We start from the raw sequence: 20108 nt of genomic DNA on the forward strand, positions 1-20108 counted from the left end.
AAGACAAAAATAAAACATTTTACTCAACTTGAAAATGTAAGCTTAGATTTTTAGTGTTTTGGTTTTATACTAAAAATACCTACTGAATTCTTACTGTTGGCTTCTTTTGCAAAATTGACAATTGAAACTCCTTTTACACAGATGAGTGCCAAATCATAGCAGCTTAATGCTGTTGCGTTCTCCTACTGTAATCAAAATCATGTTAAAAGTAGGTAGAGTACCAGTGTGAACTACAAACACCTCTTCATTCAGGGAGAGAGAGCGCAGTAAGCAGCAGAGACCAAATTAACTCCATCTCTCTTGTCCTATACTGAATTTCTGTAAATAAGAAATGTACTGTTGTTGAATGTGTCTTGACTTCAGAAACTTGTAATTTGAAATTAGAGACCTCCAGAACTCTTTTGGAAAGACTTTTAAACCTGGACAACTCCCTGCTGTTATAAAGACTGACAGTGCTTCTGAACTGTAACGAGGAGATTTTATATAAGACTGTTCTTACTAGAACCTGTTTTATATAAGAACATACTTAAAAAGCTAATTTCTTTTCTCCTTTTGCACTGCAATCCACAAAGTGTGACTAATAATAGATTTAAATTTGCTAAGTGCATTCACTCCTTTGTGCCATCATAAAGAGAATCTATTACTGTAAAATTGAGGCTTAGTTCCAAATTGCGCCATTATGAAGTTTTCTTCCAGCAATGTTTTGTCTCTAATACACTTCCCTCATTGTAATTCTATTGCAAACCTGATGTCTAGCATCAAGTCTCACAATAATTATTTTAAATTGCTACTAGGAACAGTAGTCCTGGTGGGATATATTACTACCATTCTAACAAGATGAATTTCAATGCACTTGTAACTGTATTATAGTATATTATGAAAGAAAAAAATCTTTGAGTTTTATATCTATGGACATGCATGTAACACAAAAAATAATTTTTATGAACTTCAAAATACTTTATGACGAACTTCTGTTTAAATTAATTATAAGTCACAAGAACAAATTAGGATATCTAACTATATGGCCCATTAGTAGCATGCCAAGTGACTTGAAATGAATAAATAATTATAAATATGAAAATAATAATGCTAGTGCTTAGAATAATTACACATGGTAGTATATAATTATCTGATAGATTTTAAAGACAACATAAACAAGACTATCCTAGAAGGTGCCAGAAAACTATTAAAAGTGAAGCTTGCCAATTAAAAAAAAAAATGAAGCTTACATAAAACTTTATCCTTAATCATCCCCAAGGCTTAGGGGTTATTTAAATAAATGAACTACCCAAAAGGTATGTTTAAAATAATTTATTGTGTAATGGAAGCTTCAAATTAGTCATGTTCAGCAGTCTCAAACACTGGGTCATTAGTGTGCTGATATACTATCAGTGGGAATACTGGTAGAGATCAACATAGAAAGCACTGGAAAACACTTTAAGTCACCCTGAAACATAGGTGATTGTTTAACAGTAATGTTTCAAAACACATTGTGTGTTTCATGAGTGATTTCACATCTTCCTGAGGGCATTCTAAATTCACCTTACTAATCAGTTGTCTACAAACTTAAATAATTGAGAAGATGATCACTTTGAATATATTAAAAGTATGAATCTTGAATTGGGGGCATAACAAAATTATTGTGAAGAAACAGTAGAGCCGAGCTTCTTTTATAGATAAAATGATTGTAAGATGATGGTCTGAAATCCAAAGCTAGCCCAACTGTAAAAATTAAAATAGGTTGGCACATAAAATTTAGAAGAATCTCCAAGTATCAATTCTTTATCTGTAGGAATTCACTTTTAAACATGTCCACATACACCCCAAATGAAAATCACTTACCTACGTAATGGAATTTAGAGTTACTCCCTGGAGTTGACCAAATGGGAAAAGTAAACCTGCATACTTCATAAAAAGGGGTAGCTGAATTTACATGGAGAATTTAGCATTTTTACCTTACATAATAATGGAATGAACAATATTACACCAGCCAGCAAGGAGCTACCGACTAACTATTGAGTGATGATCCCGAAATGGCCACGTGGCCTCATATTTATAATAAAGTAGTACATTGTTATACAGTAATGACCATTCTGTAGCATTTCTAGCATGAAGAAAAATCTGGAAATATATCAGTATTTTCTGGGGATTACCTCTAGAAACTCAAGAAAGCTATCTTCTCTTTATTAGGTCACCTCTCATGCTTTTGATACTGTTCTGTAGCTTAGCTGCAATCACTGGTCACTGATCTAAACCTGAAATCACATACTGTTGGTTGGGAAACACTGGTATTTGCCAGTAGACGTGTAATTACCTTGCATTTGTTCCTGTATTTGTATTATATATAAACTTACACCATTTTAAATATGCTGGGGATATTACTGGGGAAAAAAACATAACCCCAGGCAAAAATGTCCATTGTTAACAATGATTTTGGTCATAGATCTATTCTCCAAGTGGCCAAATGTAATTGTATTATGATATTGGCAAGTGCCTTCATAGAACTAAGTATAAGATTTCACCCCACACTTTCAGTTTGGAACAAAAAAAAGTCCAAGTTAATAGAAACATGATTAGAAACAGAAGGTGTCTTGGCTCTCAAGTTTGTTAATCAAGGGGGAAAAAAAAACCCTCATAAACCTTTTACAATTTTCCACCAATACCCTGCCCTTCCCCTTTTGAATTAAAAGCTTTTTTTGTGAGATCCAAAAAGAACCAGTTGTCCAGAAGAGCATATTAATGTTTCCCCAAGAGCATGACTGAAAAAATATGCTGACCCTGTGCTTATCAATGCCTTTTGAAATCAGTACTGATTTTTAAAGGAGGATAAAGAAAGCTGTTATTTTTAATATCATACACATGTTCTCATTCCCTTACATTCCTTGACAATAGAATTTTGAATTAACTCCTAGAATGCTGTGTGGCATATTCACCAACAATTCGTTTCATGATTGGAAATGTATTCTCGCAGCCTCCAGGTGAAATTGATTTGAGGGAGTTACATAATACATGGAAGTTCTTCAGAAAAAAGGAACCACAAACCAGCTAACCCAAATTCAAAAACCTTAAATGACTAAGAATATGACATCCAGATTTCTCAAACTTGTATGATCATGAGTCACCTGGATTACCTGTTACACTATAGATTCCCATGGCCCTTCCTGAACAATTCCATTTGCATAAACCTGGTATGGAGACTAAGAATCTGTCAGTTTTTCAGTCATCTGAGATGCACTGAGAAACTTTTGATTTACGTCAAATCCAACTGATTGTATTTAAAGCAACTAGGAGTAAATAAACAGAAACAGAAACAAAACATTTTAAGGGTTTTTGGCAAGATTAGCTTGCTTGTGAGAACTCAGTGGGTTGATGGCGCCGATGTACATAGAGCCCAGTTCTCGATCATCTAATCCTCTGTGTCTCTGTTTGTATGTGTTTGGAGTATTTGGGCTTAAAATAGATTTCCTATTTTAAAAAGACAGGTTAGCTAAGCATAACACATGTGTAAAGTGATGTGTTTGATTGACAATGAATAAAAATAGTTATTTCACATCTTCTAGAGGCATCTAGTAGAGAGATCACAAACCTGGAAAGGAACCCAGGATTTCTTGTCTCACACTCTACTTCATTAGAAGAACTACACCTAATGTATCTTAAGATTTACTTTCATCTCAAATATCGCAAGGAAAGGTATTTCTCTAACTGCCTCTATTAATCTCCCCTACTGCTCAGTGTGGAAATAATTAGTGTAAATTTTTGTAGCTTCCATTTGTGTCTTTTTCTTTTCCCTTATTAGAAACAAAATACAGCATTTTTTCTTTGAGTATTCCACTGATTCATAAAGCAATTAAATTGAACAATATATATGTAAATATATAGATAGCTTTAATTATTACAGAGAGATGAATATTAACTTCTTAAAAGCAAACACAAGCTGAAGATCTAGAGTAGTGCTGTTCATACTTTTTTTTTTTTTTTTTGATTCAGGAGCTCCTTTGAAGTTCTAAGAGGAGCTCTTTGCTAGAAACAGGCAACATCTGCATATACCTCCAAAATCTGCATATACTTTCAGGAGGTTCATGAACCTTGGAAACCTCATAGGTTAATAAACATTAATCTGGTGGGAAGAAACCATCCCTGAAATACTAGTGCTCAGTACATTTTCTCATACATTAAAGTGGGTAAATTATCATCAAAGCTCTGATGGTGTAAAGCACTAATTCATTAATACTATTTTAAGAGTCAGAAGATGAAAATTGAACTATATTGACCATGTAATTATTCTGTAAATCTCTGTAGCATGAAAGTGAGTGCCATATTTCAAAACCTGAGAATAAGCACTTAATGATTTTAATTTTTTCTAGTTTTTAACAAAATTGAGCAATGAATTTAGATTTTCTAATAATTTGTACAGGATATTCATATATTTTTTTAAAAAGAGATTGATTATTCCTAACCACTTTAGGAGTTAGTGATAAGACCCTAGGCTATAGAAGACTGTTTGAAGAATTCCAGTACCCAGAGATTTAATGATAGACGTGAATAGGAAGGGTGATTCTATTCTATTCCTCCACTCCACCATCATGTGGATTTTTTTTCTTTTCTATAATACTAAGCAACTAATTTTCTCACAACATCATTTTTCCATTGACAGGTTCCTATTGCGCTACTACATCCCATAGTTGCATCAAGCTGCCTCTTCTACCCTTCTGTTGAAGCATTCTACTCTTTGCAAAATTTTCCTTAAGTGCATTATTCTATAGGTCCTTTCTGTGCTTGGTGTCCAGGATATGTGTTAGATTTGGATATACCACATCAAACAAGAATTGTTATAATTATAGAGGCTCAGTAGGAAAAATCCTGCCCACCATCAGGAAGGTTTTCTCACTTCCTATTTTGCTATTCCCATAGGGTATAAAGTCATACTCTCCTGTTCTCGTCCAATCAAATGCCACTGTCATGAATAAATATTTCTTAATACCTACTATGGATTCAAGAAACATATTAGACATGGTCTGTTCCCTGTGCATTCTGTCTAGTTGGGAATCTAGAGCATGCAAAAAAAGTGATTAATAACAATATGAGGTAGCATAGACTAAGTGATACATGACACCTTCTAATTTATCTGTTCAACAAATACAGATTTCCATACATTTATGTTGCTTAAAGGGATATACATCTGTAATCTTTGACTCCCCATGCCTTTTCACTAAGTTTGTGTCTTCTAGCATAATGAAAAATAATGTGATAATATAGTGACATATTACTGTGACTTCAGGCTGTTTCCATAGAGGCAGAGCAGTCTCCTGGGTACCACGATGGAATGAGATACAGAAGACAGAAATTCCAATCTGAGAAATGCCCCTGACATTTTATGTGACCTCCGACAAGTGACTTAACCTTTCACTTTAGGCTTTGTCATCTGTAAAGTAAGCTTAATTAAACTTGCCAACGTCATAGAGATGTGAAGTCTAACTAATTATGGCGAATTAAATGATTTGGGGATCTAAAGTGTTTGCTTTCCAGTAATAAACAATAAGAAAAAAAGAGGTTTTATCCTAAAATACTAATTTTTGTACGGTGGTCACAAAAGATGGTACTGATGCCCTCTAGAGCCTCGTTGTAGGGATGGATCTGCGCTGATCCATTCATACTTTCTTATTTGGTTATTTTGGTGACCAGTAGCACTTAAGACAGCTGGATAAGATGAGGTATCCATCTGTGACCATAGAACAAAGTAAAGCTAACTGGCCCCCCTGGAATTGAACCAATGACCTAGGTCTCATTAGCACTATCAGCTAACCGACTGAGCTAATTGGATACCACACTGATAATAATGTATCAGAACACGGTTTGGTTTATTATTTTCCAAAGCTTTCCCTAGACTTAATTTCAATAACCGTAAAAAACTAGTTTGAGTAATTAGAGCCAAAGACAACAAGCTAGACATTATTAGATGCCACTAACATCCGAAGGACTGACTCTTGATGTCCCCGACAGGCCTGGAGTCCTCAGCAGGCTCTTGACTGCCCTACGAAAGTGAAGTTTCAGAATGACAAGGCTAATAAACCCAAGGCCCTCCTGATGAGATTAGGAAGGGCTCTTGTGCATCTCTTGCTCACTAAGAGTCTATTGGTGGGGATTAGAAATTGTCTTGGTCTCTGAGTCCTTTAGAGGCTAATAAAGTGACAGTGAAGATGCATTGTGCTACCGAAAACAGTCCTAAGTACTAAATAAAAAATGCCTCAACACTGAGCTCATCACTTTACCTCCTGGGATTGATTATACCTTTCAGTTTGAGAACACGAAGCAAGCCTTAATGAGGACCTGATATTAGATGGGACCATGTTAGTAATTCTTAGTTCTTTGAACTTTCAGGCAAGGTTAATGTATGTGCTATTTCATAGAATAAAACAAAAATATATGATGTTGAAATATTCCCTTTCCAGAAATATGAGAGTAATAGAATCCTGCAGTGCTAACAAAGTAGCATGTAAATCTTAGGGCGTCTACTTCAGATTTCAAGTGGAATGAATGGCCTATTTGGCCCAAACTAGGTAAACTTGAATTCTGCAAAGCTAAAATACTGGGAAATTAGCTCCATGATGTATTAACTCAAATAATAATGTTCCTGATGTAAAAAAAAAAAGATGGAAATTAAACATCTAGTTATGAATACTGCGTCTGCACAATGTGCCGCATGCACCGCATGTGTTAGAATTTCTTCTCAGTTCTTTTTTTAATCTTTTATTCATAGCATTGCAGGTGATGAAAAATTTATGCCTTGAGTCTGGCATTGAAATTAAATGCAAAATGAAAACAGAAGCAGTTTATACTGACAGCTTAAATATCTTTATCTAGCATACGGTTGCACTATAAAAAATCACTGGGTGACTTTTTAAATCTCCCACATGTAAAAAACTAAGAGTTGTACAATAATGAATAAAGTTATATATCTAAGACATCAACAGAAAAGTTGTGTTTTATTAGCATTCTTTGTTAATTTCATTTTGCTCTATTTTGCTGTTTTTAATTGGCACAGACAGATGGATATAAGCTTTTAAAAATACTACACAACTTAATTGTTGATATTAATTCCTCAGAGTGGCAGGAAACAATTGATTTTTGCAGTATATTTAATGAGCGTGATTTCTCTGGTAGGTTTATGTCGTAAGCTGAATAGAAAACATTAATCTGTACCTAAGGTAGTTATGCTGTAGTAAAGGTTAATTATTCAGGTAAATCAATTTGTGCATCACAATATTAATATGAATGATATTTGGGAGGATGGCAGGAATCACAATAATATCCACAGTTGCTGGCTTATGTGAGTTTTCAAGTGTATTTCCTGCCTCAGAATAGTAGCAGGTAATTCTTTACACATTATTTTGTTAGTCACAACTCTATTCACAAAATGAGGTTCCTCGTAAATGGCTCCTCTTTTCTAGAGATGTCGAGTCTTTTGTCCTAGGCATATCTGTATATGCTGTACTGCATTAAAATGCTCTCTGTGGCTTTTGTTGATGAACTAATGTTGAATCTCTAATAGTTGCCTCATAATGCAAATTAATTGGAGAAAGTAAATGCTTCTTAGTTTGAAGAATAATGCACTCAGGTTTAGAATACATTCAGTCTAGATATATTTCATATATTTATTTATGAGAATTTAAAAAAATAAGTATAGAGTTATTTAGCATTTAAATAAGTAAAGCATGAAATTTAGAACTGTCTTCAGTTACGTAAAGCACCAATACTGAAACAGCCACTTAGATTTCCATATTTAGAAGACTTCAGCATACAGCTTAAAATATTTTACACTCAGCCTCTGATTTGTAGCTTTTTCCTAGATGTTTTATGTAAACACACTGTGTATAATTATGCAGATAATTTTATGCAATATTAATTGTGCTAAGAGTGCAGGGAAAGTTGCTTAATTCAGTAATTCGTTTACATTTTAATGATTCTAATAGCATAAGATTACCAAATCAAATGGAAATATCTCTGACCATTATACTATATTGTGGGAAGAGGTCAATTAGACTGTCTTACGTTTTTCAGAATATACTTATCACATCTTTTTATTGACAACCAAAAAAAGAACCTCGAAATACCCATATTGAAAAAATTGAAAACCGTTTTCAAGGCATTTTTTAATCCAACATTACATACACTTAAAGAATGGTGCCCCAAAGCCTTGACACATCAGGTATCAGATTGTAAAGTATGTTTAATATCTGTTTTCAGCATGTGAATTGAGCTGGCCTGCATCTTGAAATGAAGTTGATGAGATATAGTACCATTTTTTGCAGGCAACCTGTACCAAAAAAAAATGCATTTAATTTATTCCTCTTTAATGTAGGAAGAATAATTCAAGGTGTTTATTATAGGGAGCAAGTGAATATACTAACTTTTACATGTAAAGATAGCATCTGAAGCCACCCTCCAAATCAACAAATTTGAGGTTAGCATTTCTTTCTTATTTCTTTCATCATGTACAGATTTAATATCATCGGGAATAAATCTAAATTGTTTGCTTCTTTCCTCCTAATTCCTGAAGCAATGTAAAAGTCTAGAGAGGTTTGAAGTGACAGGATTACAAGCAGTCTTTTGCATACATGGCCTTTAGGGATAAGCGGCTACCTTGCATCTAATAAACAAGAAAGTGAATTCGTTGAATAATGAATTAAGTGGCATAAGTTGTGATAACAAGGAGCAAATGTAACTTCAGACGGATGGTATTTGCTTTGTGTGGGGTTATCTGAGAGGGCTGATGCTCCGCCAAGGGAGACTGAAAAAAGGCTCATTATATTAAGATGTTCTTTTACAGAACACAGTCTAAAATGATCTTGCAGTCTCTTCCCCCCGTTTGCTGAACTCCTTTGTGTGCTTCTATCAAATCAACCACCTCCACCAGGGGGATAACTAGGATTCTTTTAGACTGTTGAGTGTTGTTTAAAATAAAAATTCCTAGTGAGTTTTAGATGGGTCACCCAACAATTAAATAGAGATGTCTAATTGGTTCATTCATATTAGGGTCAGCAGCTGGTTACAGAATAAAAGGTTGTGGTGCCCCATTGCATAGTTCTGAACCAAATTAAATTATTAATCTACTCTTTGCTTCAATGTAGCTTCACGGGGATTCCTAACCTGCCATACTGAATAAAACAGAACGACTGCTTTACATTTTCATTATGGAAAATTATATTTTAAATTGCAAATGCTCTCCTATTTAGCTTGCATTGCGTATCTCGTTGGATATGTAGGAATGTCTTCAACAGTCAGCGCTTATAAATTGTTTTGTTAATTTCTAGTTATAGCTGGAAACTATGAAATCATGAAAAGGATGATTTGCAAGCAATCACCCAACTCTAGGCAGAACCAAATGGCCCTGGAAAGTCAAGTCAAGACTTAGGGGGCCACCATCTCTGACCCTTAAATTCAGAAGATAGAATTAAATAACTAGGTTATAAGAGGGTTTACAATCTAACACAAGCTCCCAGTTAATTCAACCAGTGTTATTTTCAGGATTGCAATTCCTGCAAGGGGCCAAGGTCCTAGTTTTTGTGACCTTTCTTAATTATTTCAATTTTTTTGTTGTTATTTAGCTACTCTAGATTGAATATTAGCTTTGTGAAAAAAATTATAGCTGCATTCAGCTTTCTAATAAAGTGTTTAATAATGACTTAATTATATCCTATTACCAACAAGCACAGTTTCAATAAAAAATTACCATATTTTCTTAGAAATTATTCTAGGAGATGTTTTCTGTCAACATTTTAAAAAAGACTTATGTATTTATTTTAGAGAGAAAGAAAGAGTGAGCACACACATGAGTGGTGGGGAGGAGGGACAGAAGAAGAGGGAGAGCAAAGAGGCTCCAGGCCAAACCCAGAGCCCAATCAGATACGGGGTTCAATCCCACGACCCCAAGATCATGATCTGAGCTGAAACCAAGAGTTGAACACTTAACTGACTGAGCCATACAGGCGCCCCTTTGTCAACATTTTAATGTATGTCTACTATGCACTTTTACCTAAAATATTTTAAGATATGAGATGCATCGCAGATACAACTAATAGCGGGTTGACCTTTAGAATGTAGTATGATTTATAAAGAGAAATCACTTAGCAATCATAACTGAATGAGTGTTCCACTTTTGATGCATTGCATCAGCTGGAGTATTAAATTTCATTCACTGGTTCATTCTTATGTTTGGATTCATGCATGTGAATTAGCTAAGTTGGTTGGAACAATAAATACTCGAAGACCAGTAAGGCTTTTTTATAAATTAGAAGTATTTTGTAAATAATTACCTGTTCATCTATTCATCGAAAACATATTTAGTGGATACCTACAATGTACCAAGTACTGTTTGAAGAGTCGTATAAACAGGAGGAAGTGAACAAGGTAAAGTCACTTCTCTTGTGGAGTCTATATGCCAGTGGAGGGAAATAAGACAATAAGTCAATAAGTAAATTAGCAAGAAAATAACAGGAAAGTAATGAAAAGAGAGCACAACAATATTCAGAAAATGACATGAAAAGAGCTTCTTTAGACAGAGTTGTCAAGGAAAACTTCTTAGAGAAGGAAGCATTTTTGCTGATACCTTAGCCACGGGAAGAGCATTTCAAGCAGAGAGAATAGCAATGCCAAAGCCTTGGGGTAGAATGAGCCAGGCATAGGCATACTTAAGAAACAGAAAGCAGCAAGATTACTTCATAGGCACACAACCTGGGCAACACAGGATTCCATGCTTAGACGAGCCCAGTTTAATGCTTTCCTCTCAACATCTTGAAATTCTTAAGAAGTTTTAAACGAGGGTCTCGTGTTTTTCCTGCAAATTATCAAGCCAGTCCTAGAAAGAAAACTAATAGTGTGTAAGGGGGGATGAGTTGGGGGTGGGAGTATATTCATTTGGAGAGGGGGACAGGTGTGCCTAAAAAATAAGGCCAGTAATTGATACTTCTGGGTATGTGTGTACTGGAATCAGTATAGTTTATGAAAGATTAGTTGTACTTTACAGTATAGCCATTTTTGTCTGCCATGGAGAAAATGGAAATGCTGTTTTTGTTCTATATTTAGCCAAATCCTCACATACAGATGATAAATTTCTCAAGGGTAATGTTGGTCTCTTCTGTGTATTGTGTATACTTCACAGCACCATATGATTAGATATTCCACAAATACTAATTGCAGCTAAAAGGAATTTGCCTTCTCTTTTAACCCAAAAGGGTTTCCTTGAAAAAAACAAAAACAAAAACAAAAACACAAGGCATTTAGTGTTCACATTTGAATTCTTGTTTTCTTTCCACAGTTAAACTGTAGTACCAAATTTGCATGACCAATTAACAATTAGGTCAAGTCATATGAAATCACTGATGATCAACCCTTTTTCAACCTAAACAATGGCAATTTTAATGGTTTATATCATACTGCAATTGCCTGTTTATTTAAGAAGGAAATACAGAAATCTTCCAAGCATCTTTGTGAGTCCTGCAGTATTTATTTAACAGAGGGAAAAACACCTAGCACAGGGCTGTTCATTAGTGCAACACGCTGAGCAGTGCTGTCAGGCTGCACCCGTGGGTCTCCTTAGAGGTGAATCCACATTGCAGCAAAGCCTTTCTGCCAGTCAGCAGCTACCCCCACCCCAGTAATAGAGTCTACAGTTTCCACACCCACTTTCTACTACATTCTACATTATAGCAAGCAGTGAGTTGCCAGGAATTATTGTGTGAGTGGCCCAAGTCCATGCCATTGTTGGAGCTGCAACAGGTGGTAGAGCTTTGGCTTGGGCTGTTGCTCACTGCTCCCCCTTCCTCTAGACAAATCTACTCATATTTGTTGATGGCCAGGATGATTTACCCAATGATTACTAGGGACAGTGTCATTCTAGGGTCATGTGATAGAATCTGGCCAGCAGGGGATTATTTCATTTCAGGATGTTTCTGATTAGGACAAAGATGTGATTTGATAATTACAGCTGACAAATTCTCAGACTATATTCTATATGAGAGTCTTCTGTTGTTTGCTTCTTAACTTCTCTTTTGGGAAAGTTATTGATTTTAAATAATCATTATCAAGTTGCTTCTTACCTGGTACCCTTTTGCCTTTTAGCAAAAACACTAAAATCCATTAGTTTATGGTTCTTCCACTTGCACGTTCAAATTCTTGCATTGTATTGCTTTCTTTGGTCCAAAATCTTCTACACATTGATCCACACTAACATTTTGAACCTATCTGTACTTTTTTTTGAGTCACTAGTGGGATTATAAAGTATGTTCTTAGTAACTTACCAAAAATGCTTTCCTAAAAATCTTGTTCTGTTATCTGTTACAAAGACTTTGTTTGAACCTTTCATGCTGCTTTATTACTAGCCAAAATTTGTGTGTTCTATGATTGATTACAATGGGTGCATAAATATTGGGAAAGTTTGTAAATGGCATGCTAAACTTACTTATCCCAAGACAACTTTTATTTTTTTTACATAAATTCAGCTTGCCAACATATCATTAGTTTCAGATGAAGTTTTCAATAATTCATCAGCTGAATATAACACCAGTGCTCATCATATCACATGTCCTCTTTAATGCCCATCACCCAGTTATTCCAATCCCCGCCCCCTCGCCCAGCCTCCCCTTCAGCAATCCTCAGTTTGTTTCCCACAGTTAAGAGTCTCTCATGGTTCCAAGACAACTTTTGGTGACAAAGTGCACCTAATCCAAAGAAGTGACTCTCTAATGATGAGAATTTCAGCAGCTATGGCAAGTGAATGGAAAGTATTTTTTTTTTCTAAGTCAAGGTCCATATTATACGAAGTAGGAAATTGAACACATTTGCCACCATTCTCTACCTCAAGAACAAATCTTCTTTTTTTTTTTTAAGAACAAATCTTATTTAATTATGAAAATGGGGAAAATAAAGATAGGAAAAATGAAGAAATGAGGAAGATCTGTCTCTGTATCCTGCCCATATAGGAGAAAAGGGAAAAATGAATTAGAGGGAATGATCAAATTCCTTCTAATTTGTATTTCTGACACTTTTTAGAATCAATGACATCTTTATCCTATAACCAGTCTTCCCCAATTGAGGCAATATGACAGACACTGTATGGAAGGAGCATGGACTATGTTGTCTTAAAGTTTTGGGTTTGAACCTTGGCTTTGCTACTTGCTAACCATGTGACCTTGGGGAAGTCACTCAACCTCTCTGAGCTTCAGCTTTGCTCAGATATAAAAACATTAATACCTCATTCGCAGAATACTATTGGGATTATATATACGATAACTAACATTTGTTGTATGTACCTGTTATGGTGAAGTGATCATAGAAATGGCAAAGTTCTACTGGGATAGTTATGAATAAAGGGGACAGTTACTGTAAAAATAAAGCAATACGTACAGAACAGTTTTTAAATTCAAGGGAATTCATATGGAGTTTCATTTACTTATTTACTATTTGCATCCCACCTTCCCTACCCTCTTCCCTGAAACCCATTTCAGATGTGGTGAATTAGAGAGCCAGAGAGAAGAAGTAGAAGGGGCTTGGTTTGCTGTAATAAGCTTGTCAGTGCTAATACTCTGACAAAGATACATTTTTAACCTCTTGCAAAACATGATAGAAATTATTGCTCTGGGAATCTCACTTCTGAGACTAGACACTTTGTACACAGGACAGAGAGAAGCTCTTGTCCACTTTGCCACTTAGGAAACTACTTTGCTGTAAATTTTCCTTCCAGAAGGAGAAGAGGTAGCGTACTGTTATTATGATAACCTTATATTTTGTTGTCCCATCAAAGCAATAAAATGCTCCTGAAAATTCTTCCCACAGTCTGTTTATATATATATGGGAGAAAATCTCATTGTTGAACTGAAATACCATTTTTTTGGCATGATTCATTCAGTTTCTCTAAAGCTTTGGCTTTCCAAACAGAAGACTGATTATAAATCTATGTTGTGTGGTGTTGAGGTCACATGGAAACCTTTTTAAAGGACTGAGTGACCTGGGAAGTTGCTGAGTCAGAACTTCTCAGCAGCCATCTAATAATGAGTTTAAAGAGGGAGCGGTAAAATCTCCCCAGCCCACCCGTTCTCCCAAAAGTTAGTGGTAAGAGTTGTGGTTTCTCAAGACTTCTTTGATACTCAAGGATGAAACCATGAGGCTAGAACTTGTCTTTCCCACCGTATGTGATAGACCATCATTTCAGTCATACATGAGTCACATAAAGCTTTAGGTTTGTCTCTGTATCCTGCCCATAGAGGTAGTTTAACCCCCGTATGCCAGCTCTGACGCAGAGGTTGGGTTGTCCCCTGGGAAAAGGAAGATATTCGTAGCTGGAAACAGACATGTCAATAAATGGACTAGGTTGAGCTATTTAGACTGTTGTCACAAAGGAGAAAGAAAGAAAACGAAAGAAAATAAGTTCAAATGGGCTTTCTCTTCAAACCTAGGGATTCGACATTTGATTGTGATTGCTCTACTCAGAAATTCTACTTAGAGCACGTTTTAGCTTTAAACCACTCATTTTTCAACCAAAGTCTGGATACACCCAACCAGAACAAGTGTTTGCTGAGGGAATTATTAAAAATTTGGAGGTAATTTCAGTTATGAGACTCATTTTGGTGTGATAATTGTGACTGCTCTAAAGGAGATTTTCATTAGATACCTTGCAAAACACTGCCTCATTATCTCAGAATACATTTCTAGAATGCAAATATGGGAAGGCAAGCCATGTGCATGGTAGTTCCACTCTGCATTTTATCCTTAATCAAGGGACTTTTTAGCCTTTGGCCTTCAATTTCCTTAAATGTGAGGAAGAAGAGAGACCAGTGTTTCATTTGAAAGGTAATCTCCAGTGTTAATCAGCTTTGAACAACTAATAAGTTATGGCTTCTACAGGTTTCATGACAAAGCACTCAGTTCTAAGTTTATGTAAGATTAGTCTATATACTACTCTTAAAGATACTGTTAGATAGGGGATGTTAAATACATGGGTAAGCACACAATAAAAACATAAATCTGTAGATAATCATGATTGTGTCAATGTGTACATAAAGAAATGAGGCATTGTAGATAGCATTAATATGATTCCAGATTAATCGGAAGGGTGAAGTATCTAAAACCTCTTCCCTATTATTTGTCAGGCACTTGATGTTATTTATCTCTTTTATTCCTCGTAGCTTTTTTTTGTGAGCTGGGTACTAGTATTTTTATATTGAATGAAACTGAGGCTCAAACATGAGTTGCCCAAGTTCGCATGATTAGTCAGTGGCAAAACCAAGATTCAGACCTCAGACTCACCGTCTTGAAGTGCATGCTTCTTCCCACAACATGGTGCTGCCTTAATCAGTTAAGGCCAGCTGTAGAATTAAGATGTCATTTAATTTAAGAAGTGGCAGAAATACAGTTTCAAAGGAGGGAGAATTTTTACTGGCACCCATAAACAGATTTGGCCAATAGCAGGGACAGTTGGAAGACAAATGGCATGGTCTCCATGACAGGCCAGGAAGATTATCCAGAGAGCTTTGTGGATTAGCCAAGGACACAGAGAGCGAGTGAGCGAGCGAGGAAGCGAAAAAAGATAGTGACCTATCTCTGGAGAGGCAAACACACAGCAAATGCTGCAAGACCATTGTAATTAATAGCTAAATTGTGTGGTAAAATCTCTAAATGCTCCAGGCATTTAGATGACAGATCTTTCTTCAAGGACTACGGTAGTCAAAAAGTCTGGGGCAGAGGCAAGCTTCTTCTTAAACTTACAAGGATGGGAGATGGATAGTGATAGGGTGGATGTTTCTAGATGTGTGTGATGGGGAAGGGGCTGGTCAACTTGAGGGAAGATACAAGGCCAGGAAGACTGGCCTCTTGGAGGGTTTATGGACAGGAGGCTAATAACTGAATGTTAGAAGATACATGATACATTTTAGGGAGAAAATGAGGTACAACATTTCAGAGGAGAAGAGATGATTGGGAAGCACTCTGAAAGCTGGAAAAGAGGGGTCGATGTCCCAGTAGAGGAGGAATGTGAATCACTCTCTGGGGAGTGATAGAATTTGGTAGTTGTTAGGCAGTCTGGGAGATACATAATAGATGAGGCTCAGGAGAAGTGTTACTCAGGAAGCCTTTTAGAAGGATGTGACAGTAATTCAGGGAATTTATACATTTATTTTGATGGTCCTTTCTCACCACCTAGATTTAGACCAAGTAGCATATTGAAACGCCACTAGTGTAAGGACAAGTTACACTTATGGAGGTCTTGCTATGGATCAGACACTGCTAAACCTTTTATTTTCAGCTAAACTTAACAGCCATCTATGAGGTTATAGAGACTTTTAACTGCCTGACTTTGCATTTAAAAAAAAAAAAAAGAAAAGATGAGCTAGTAAGTGGAAAGGGCTAGGATATGAAGACAGGCAGCATGACCCAGAATGATCAGCCCAGAATTGGATGGCCCGGCCCATCACCTGGGACAGTAGGGGTATGGAGTTTTAAGGCTCTCAGAAACACGAAGGGCAATTACAACACTTCTCTGTCAACATACAGATGTTACAACAAATATTTTTCAACTCATTGCTGCATACAATGATATAACAAGAACTTGAATGTTCACAGGTATTGTTCTAAGTATGTTACATGCATTATTTCATTTAACTTCACACCCTATGGAGTAATAGTATCTCTGATTTTAGAGGAGAAACTGAGCCCTCAGTTGATTATATAATTTCCCATGATCATACAGCTAGTAAGTGGCAGAGGTAGGAATTCTACTGTATTGTGATTAGGGAGAGAAAAGTGCTTAAGAGACTTGAAGTAAGAAATAACATGTGCGTGAAATAAAAAAAAAAATTACAAGGAGATTGCATTTGAACTGAGATATAGAGGCTAGGTAGGCAGAAGGTATTTCAGGCTGAGGGCAGGTGACCAGAGTGGAAGGTATGTTGGAAAGACTTGAGGCAGCAAGACCACTCATTTTCGGCCCTCGAAGAGCTGTTGAATAAATGAACTGGTGCATGCATGAATGTATGTATGAATCACAAAAGCACTGTGACAGTCATAATTGCAGGGAAAATAACAGACATAGTAAAGGTGGACTGTATAGGGCTTAGGAACCAATGGGGAACAATGGGAGAGAATGTCTAGGCTTGGACAACTTGGATCTGAAATGCAGACACATATTTTGAAAAGTTCCTCAAAGAATAGGAAATGTCATCTAGAATTTGGAAGTAAGTTCATCACATCCACCTGTCAATTAACTAAGTCGCTAGTATTGCAAAGAATTAATCCTAAGGGAAAAAAAGTAAAATTTTGGAAACACTTTTAGGCCACACGAAATTTTGTACATTGCTGCTTTTGCATATAAGGGAGTTATGTAAAAGAGAAGAAGGTCAGTAGTGACAAAATAAAATGATAAACTGGCAAAAAAAATACTGTCTCATTTCAGGAGAGGGTTCAGTGTTTGCACATATTAAATAGCTGCCTTCCATGAAGTAGTTTTGGGATTATATACCAAGCGAATGAGATTTAGCAAAGATGAGTTGTGGCCACGCCAATTTGTGCATTTCCCCTAAATGCTGAGGTTCTGGGAAGCTGATTTACATTGAGGAGAAATTTGAGGTAATGTTCTGGGAATGTGAGACCAAAATTTCCAGCCTGTCAAAGTCTTTAAGAGAATCGAGAAAGTCATACTTAGAATGTAATTATTAGTGTGACCTCTTTTGAACTCCCCAAATACAGGAGGGTTTTTGGTTTTTAAATGCTTGAAATTCTTTGCACCATCTATTCGAAAAGCAAAAACATGCAAAAAGATGATGATTTCATCCAAAAATAATCTGTTCATTCATCAAGGGGATGGAACCATTTCTAGCAGGTAGCTCTCCTTAAATACCTCATCATCCCCAGACTCAGGAAGAACCATGTCCACACTAGTTAGGATACTAATGTCTGGGAAGATAAGAACAAGAGGGAACTTGTGGCAAAGGTAAGCTCTCGGGTGACACAGATTGGGGGGTTTTGATCCTGTCACGATGTGAAGGCTTCAGATGTTAATGATGACTATGTAAAACAGTCCAGTATGGAAGCATCTAAGATAAAATTCTTGTAAATTTTTGGCCGGGAACCTAAAACTTGCTTCAGTCTGTGGCTGCATTTTTTGTGCCAAATAAGAAGGCACTTTGCTGGCTCTTTTTTTATAGAAGGGCCAAATGAGATAGATTGGAAATATGTACTTTGAGCAGCTAGGCAGAGTCTCAGGAAGTTTGCCAAACAAGATTTCCAAATAAAATGTTTGGGAAAGAAAACAGGGATGGACTTTGCAGATGCTGGATGGGTTCCACCAGCCATCTGTGCAAAGAGTTACTTGGTATCACATGAGGCGAGAGCTATGAAGTGGCACAAAACTATCTGTAATAACTCCATTGTTAAGCGGGCTCATTTATTTACCAGGCAACCCTCTCCTCACCAAGATAAAGCATCTGCATTTCCCTGAGAAACAACAATGATGACCAAAATTATTTAAACGTAAAGGAATTTCAGCAACTGAACTGTTACCTCGGTGCTAATGCATTAGCAGTCAAAGAAGGCAGATTAATTTACTTACGGTGAGCTAAGTGCATTCTTGGCGCGCAAAGGGGAATCATTTGCTCACTTAAGCCAGAGATCCCATTTTTGACGGCAAATGTCACTGCCTGGATTTCCCTTTGACAGTCTGGCAACCCCGCACCCCTGTTATAGTATCCATTTATTTGTCTTATTTTCAGCCAGATTAATCCATTCTGTTTTGACAAGAAGACTGATGGGTAATTGATAACTGTGATAGACACAAACAGAAGAGTTGGATGCTGAATAATTCAGCACTTTTCAGTATCAATAAGAGAACAGGTTGAAGAATTTGTGTCTCTATTTACACTTAAACTAAACTAAGTCAGCCCAGACATTTATGCTGCCAGTCTATCAGAAAACCAAACAGTGTACATTCGGTTTCCACCCGACAAAATGTTTTATAAGCTTGTAACAATATGTGTGAAGCTGCCAGAATAATAAATAGGTACAGCAGCCCATGCATGCTAATGTTATGTTGTAAGCAGTTTTGTTGACAAGTGCTAATACTTCTTTCATACTATCATCAAAAGCAGCTAATACAACAGCCATTATTTGCTGGCTTTCCAAGCAAGACATGATGGATTGTGACCTTAATATGGGTTAGCCGAGTTTTGAAAGTTAAACAACTTGCAATAAATCATAGAATTATTACAATGCAGTTTAATTGGTTAAGGACTGTTTATTTCCTAAACAGGGTGAAAAATTTCTGTTTCGGCACTTTTAATTTGCAAAGTGCATTTTCATTATGAATGGCAGTTTAATATTCTGCTCTTTTGTCATGCAAAATATGCAACACGCAGGCAATCTATTAATTGGACAAAAATGCATTGCAAGCGTAAATTATCCTTTATATCATCACTTGTGAGCTTTTACATCTATTAAATGTGTTAAATGGAACATAGTTAAAGACTGTACAACTTGCAGGCTACTTCTGAAATTTAAGTGAAGCTTCAAGATGATTTTAATGACCTTTATTTTTGGCAAAATAAAGTAATTAGGTAATTGTAAATATAAAGGGCAATTTAAAGAGTTACTGTTTCCTTAAGGCCTAGGTGCATATGTTTTATCGATTCAGCAGGAAGCAGACAGCAACACTGGCTCATATTGATATGTCTTGAGAAGTGGAATCCACCCTCGTGTATTTACTTCTTTCTTTGCTACAGTATAATTTCTGAGCAGAAATTTCCATTGGCAAATGTGTAGAAAAAGGTGAGTAAGGCAGTCGCAAACTGATATTGTAGCATAGCTCAGCATAACTGAGTAGCCGCCTCCATATGCTTTGGTTCAATGATGTGCCTTTGCATGGGGCTATTTAGAGCTCAGAAACAGTAACAAAATACTTTGTACTAGGAATGTTGATATGACATATGCTCGATTTTAAGAATGCCAGATCTCTCAATGTGTTCCTGTAAGACTGCCTTAAAATGCATGCAACCTATTCGTTCACACACAGCTCTGAGCCCCTTTCTCATATTTATTGACACCTGGGCAGACCTTTCAAAAATGTAAAG

At 36.3% G+C, this 20108-nt stretch overlaps 1 protein-coding gene across 4 annotated transcripts in view; it reads left to right on the plus strand.

Annotated features, from left to right (window-relative positions):
• Positions 1-20108, plus strand: part of KIAA0825 (KIAA0825 ortholog) — a 388625-nt gene that overhangs the window by 294125 nt on the left and 74392 nt on the right. Inside the window, exon 21 of one of the 4 annotated variants that reach the window (XM_035714787.2) lies at positions 5279-5395. The exons of the other annotated variants lie outside the window; for them this stretch is intronic. Coding sequence (XP_035570680.2) covers positions 5279-5291 — 13 coding nt within the window. The 3' untranslated portion in view covers positions 5292-5395. Of the gene's footprint in view, positions 1-5278; positions 5396-20108 lie in introns of those variants that run through there. 4 annotated transcript variants of the gene reach the window in all.

The sequence above is a fragment of the Canis lupus genome, chromosome 3, assembly GCF_003254725.2.
Source record: "Canis lupus dingo isolate Sandy chromosome 3, ASM325472v2, whole genome shotgun sequence".
Classification (NCBI taxonomy): domain Eukaryota; kingdom Metazoa; phylum Chordata; class Mammalia; order Carnivora; family Canidae; genus Canis; species Canis lupus.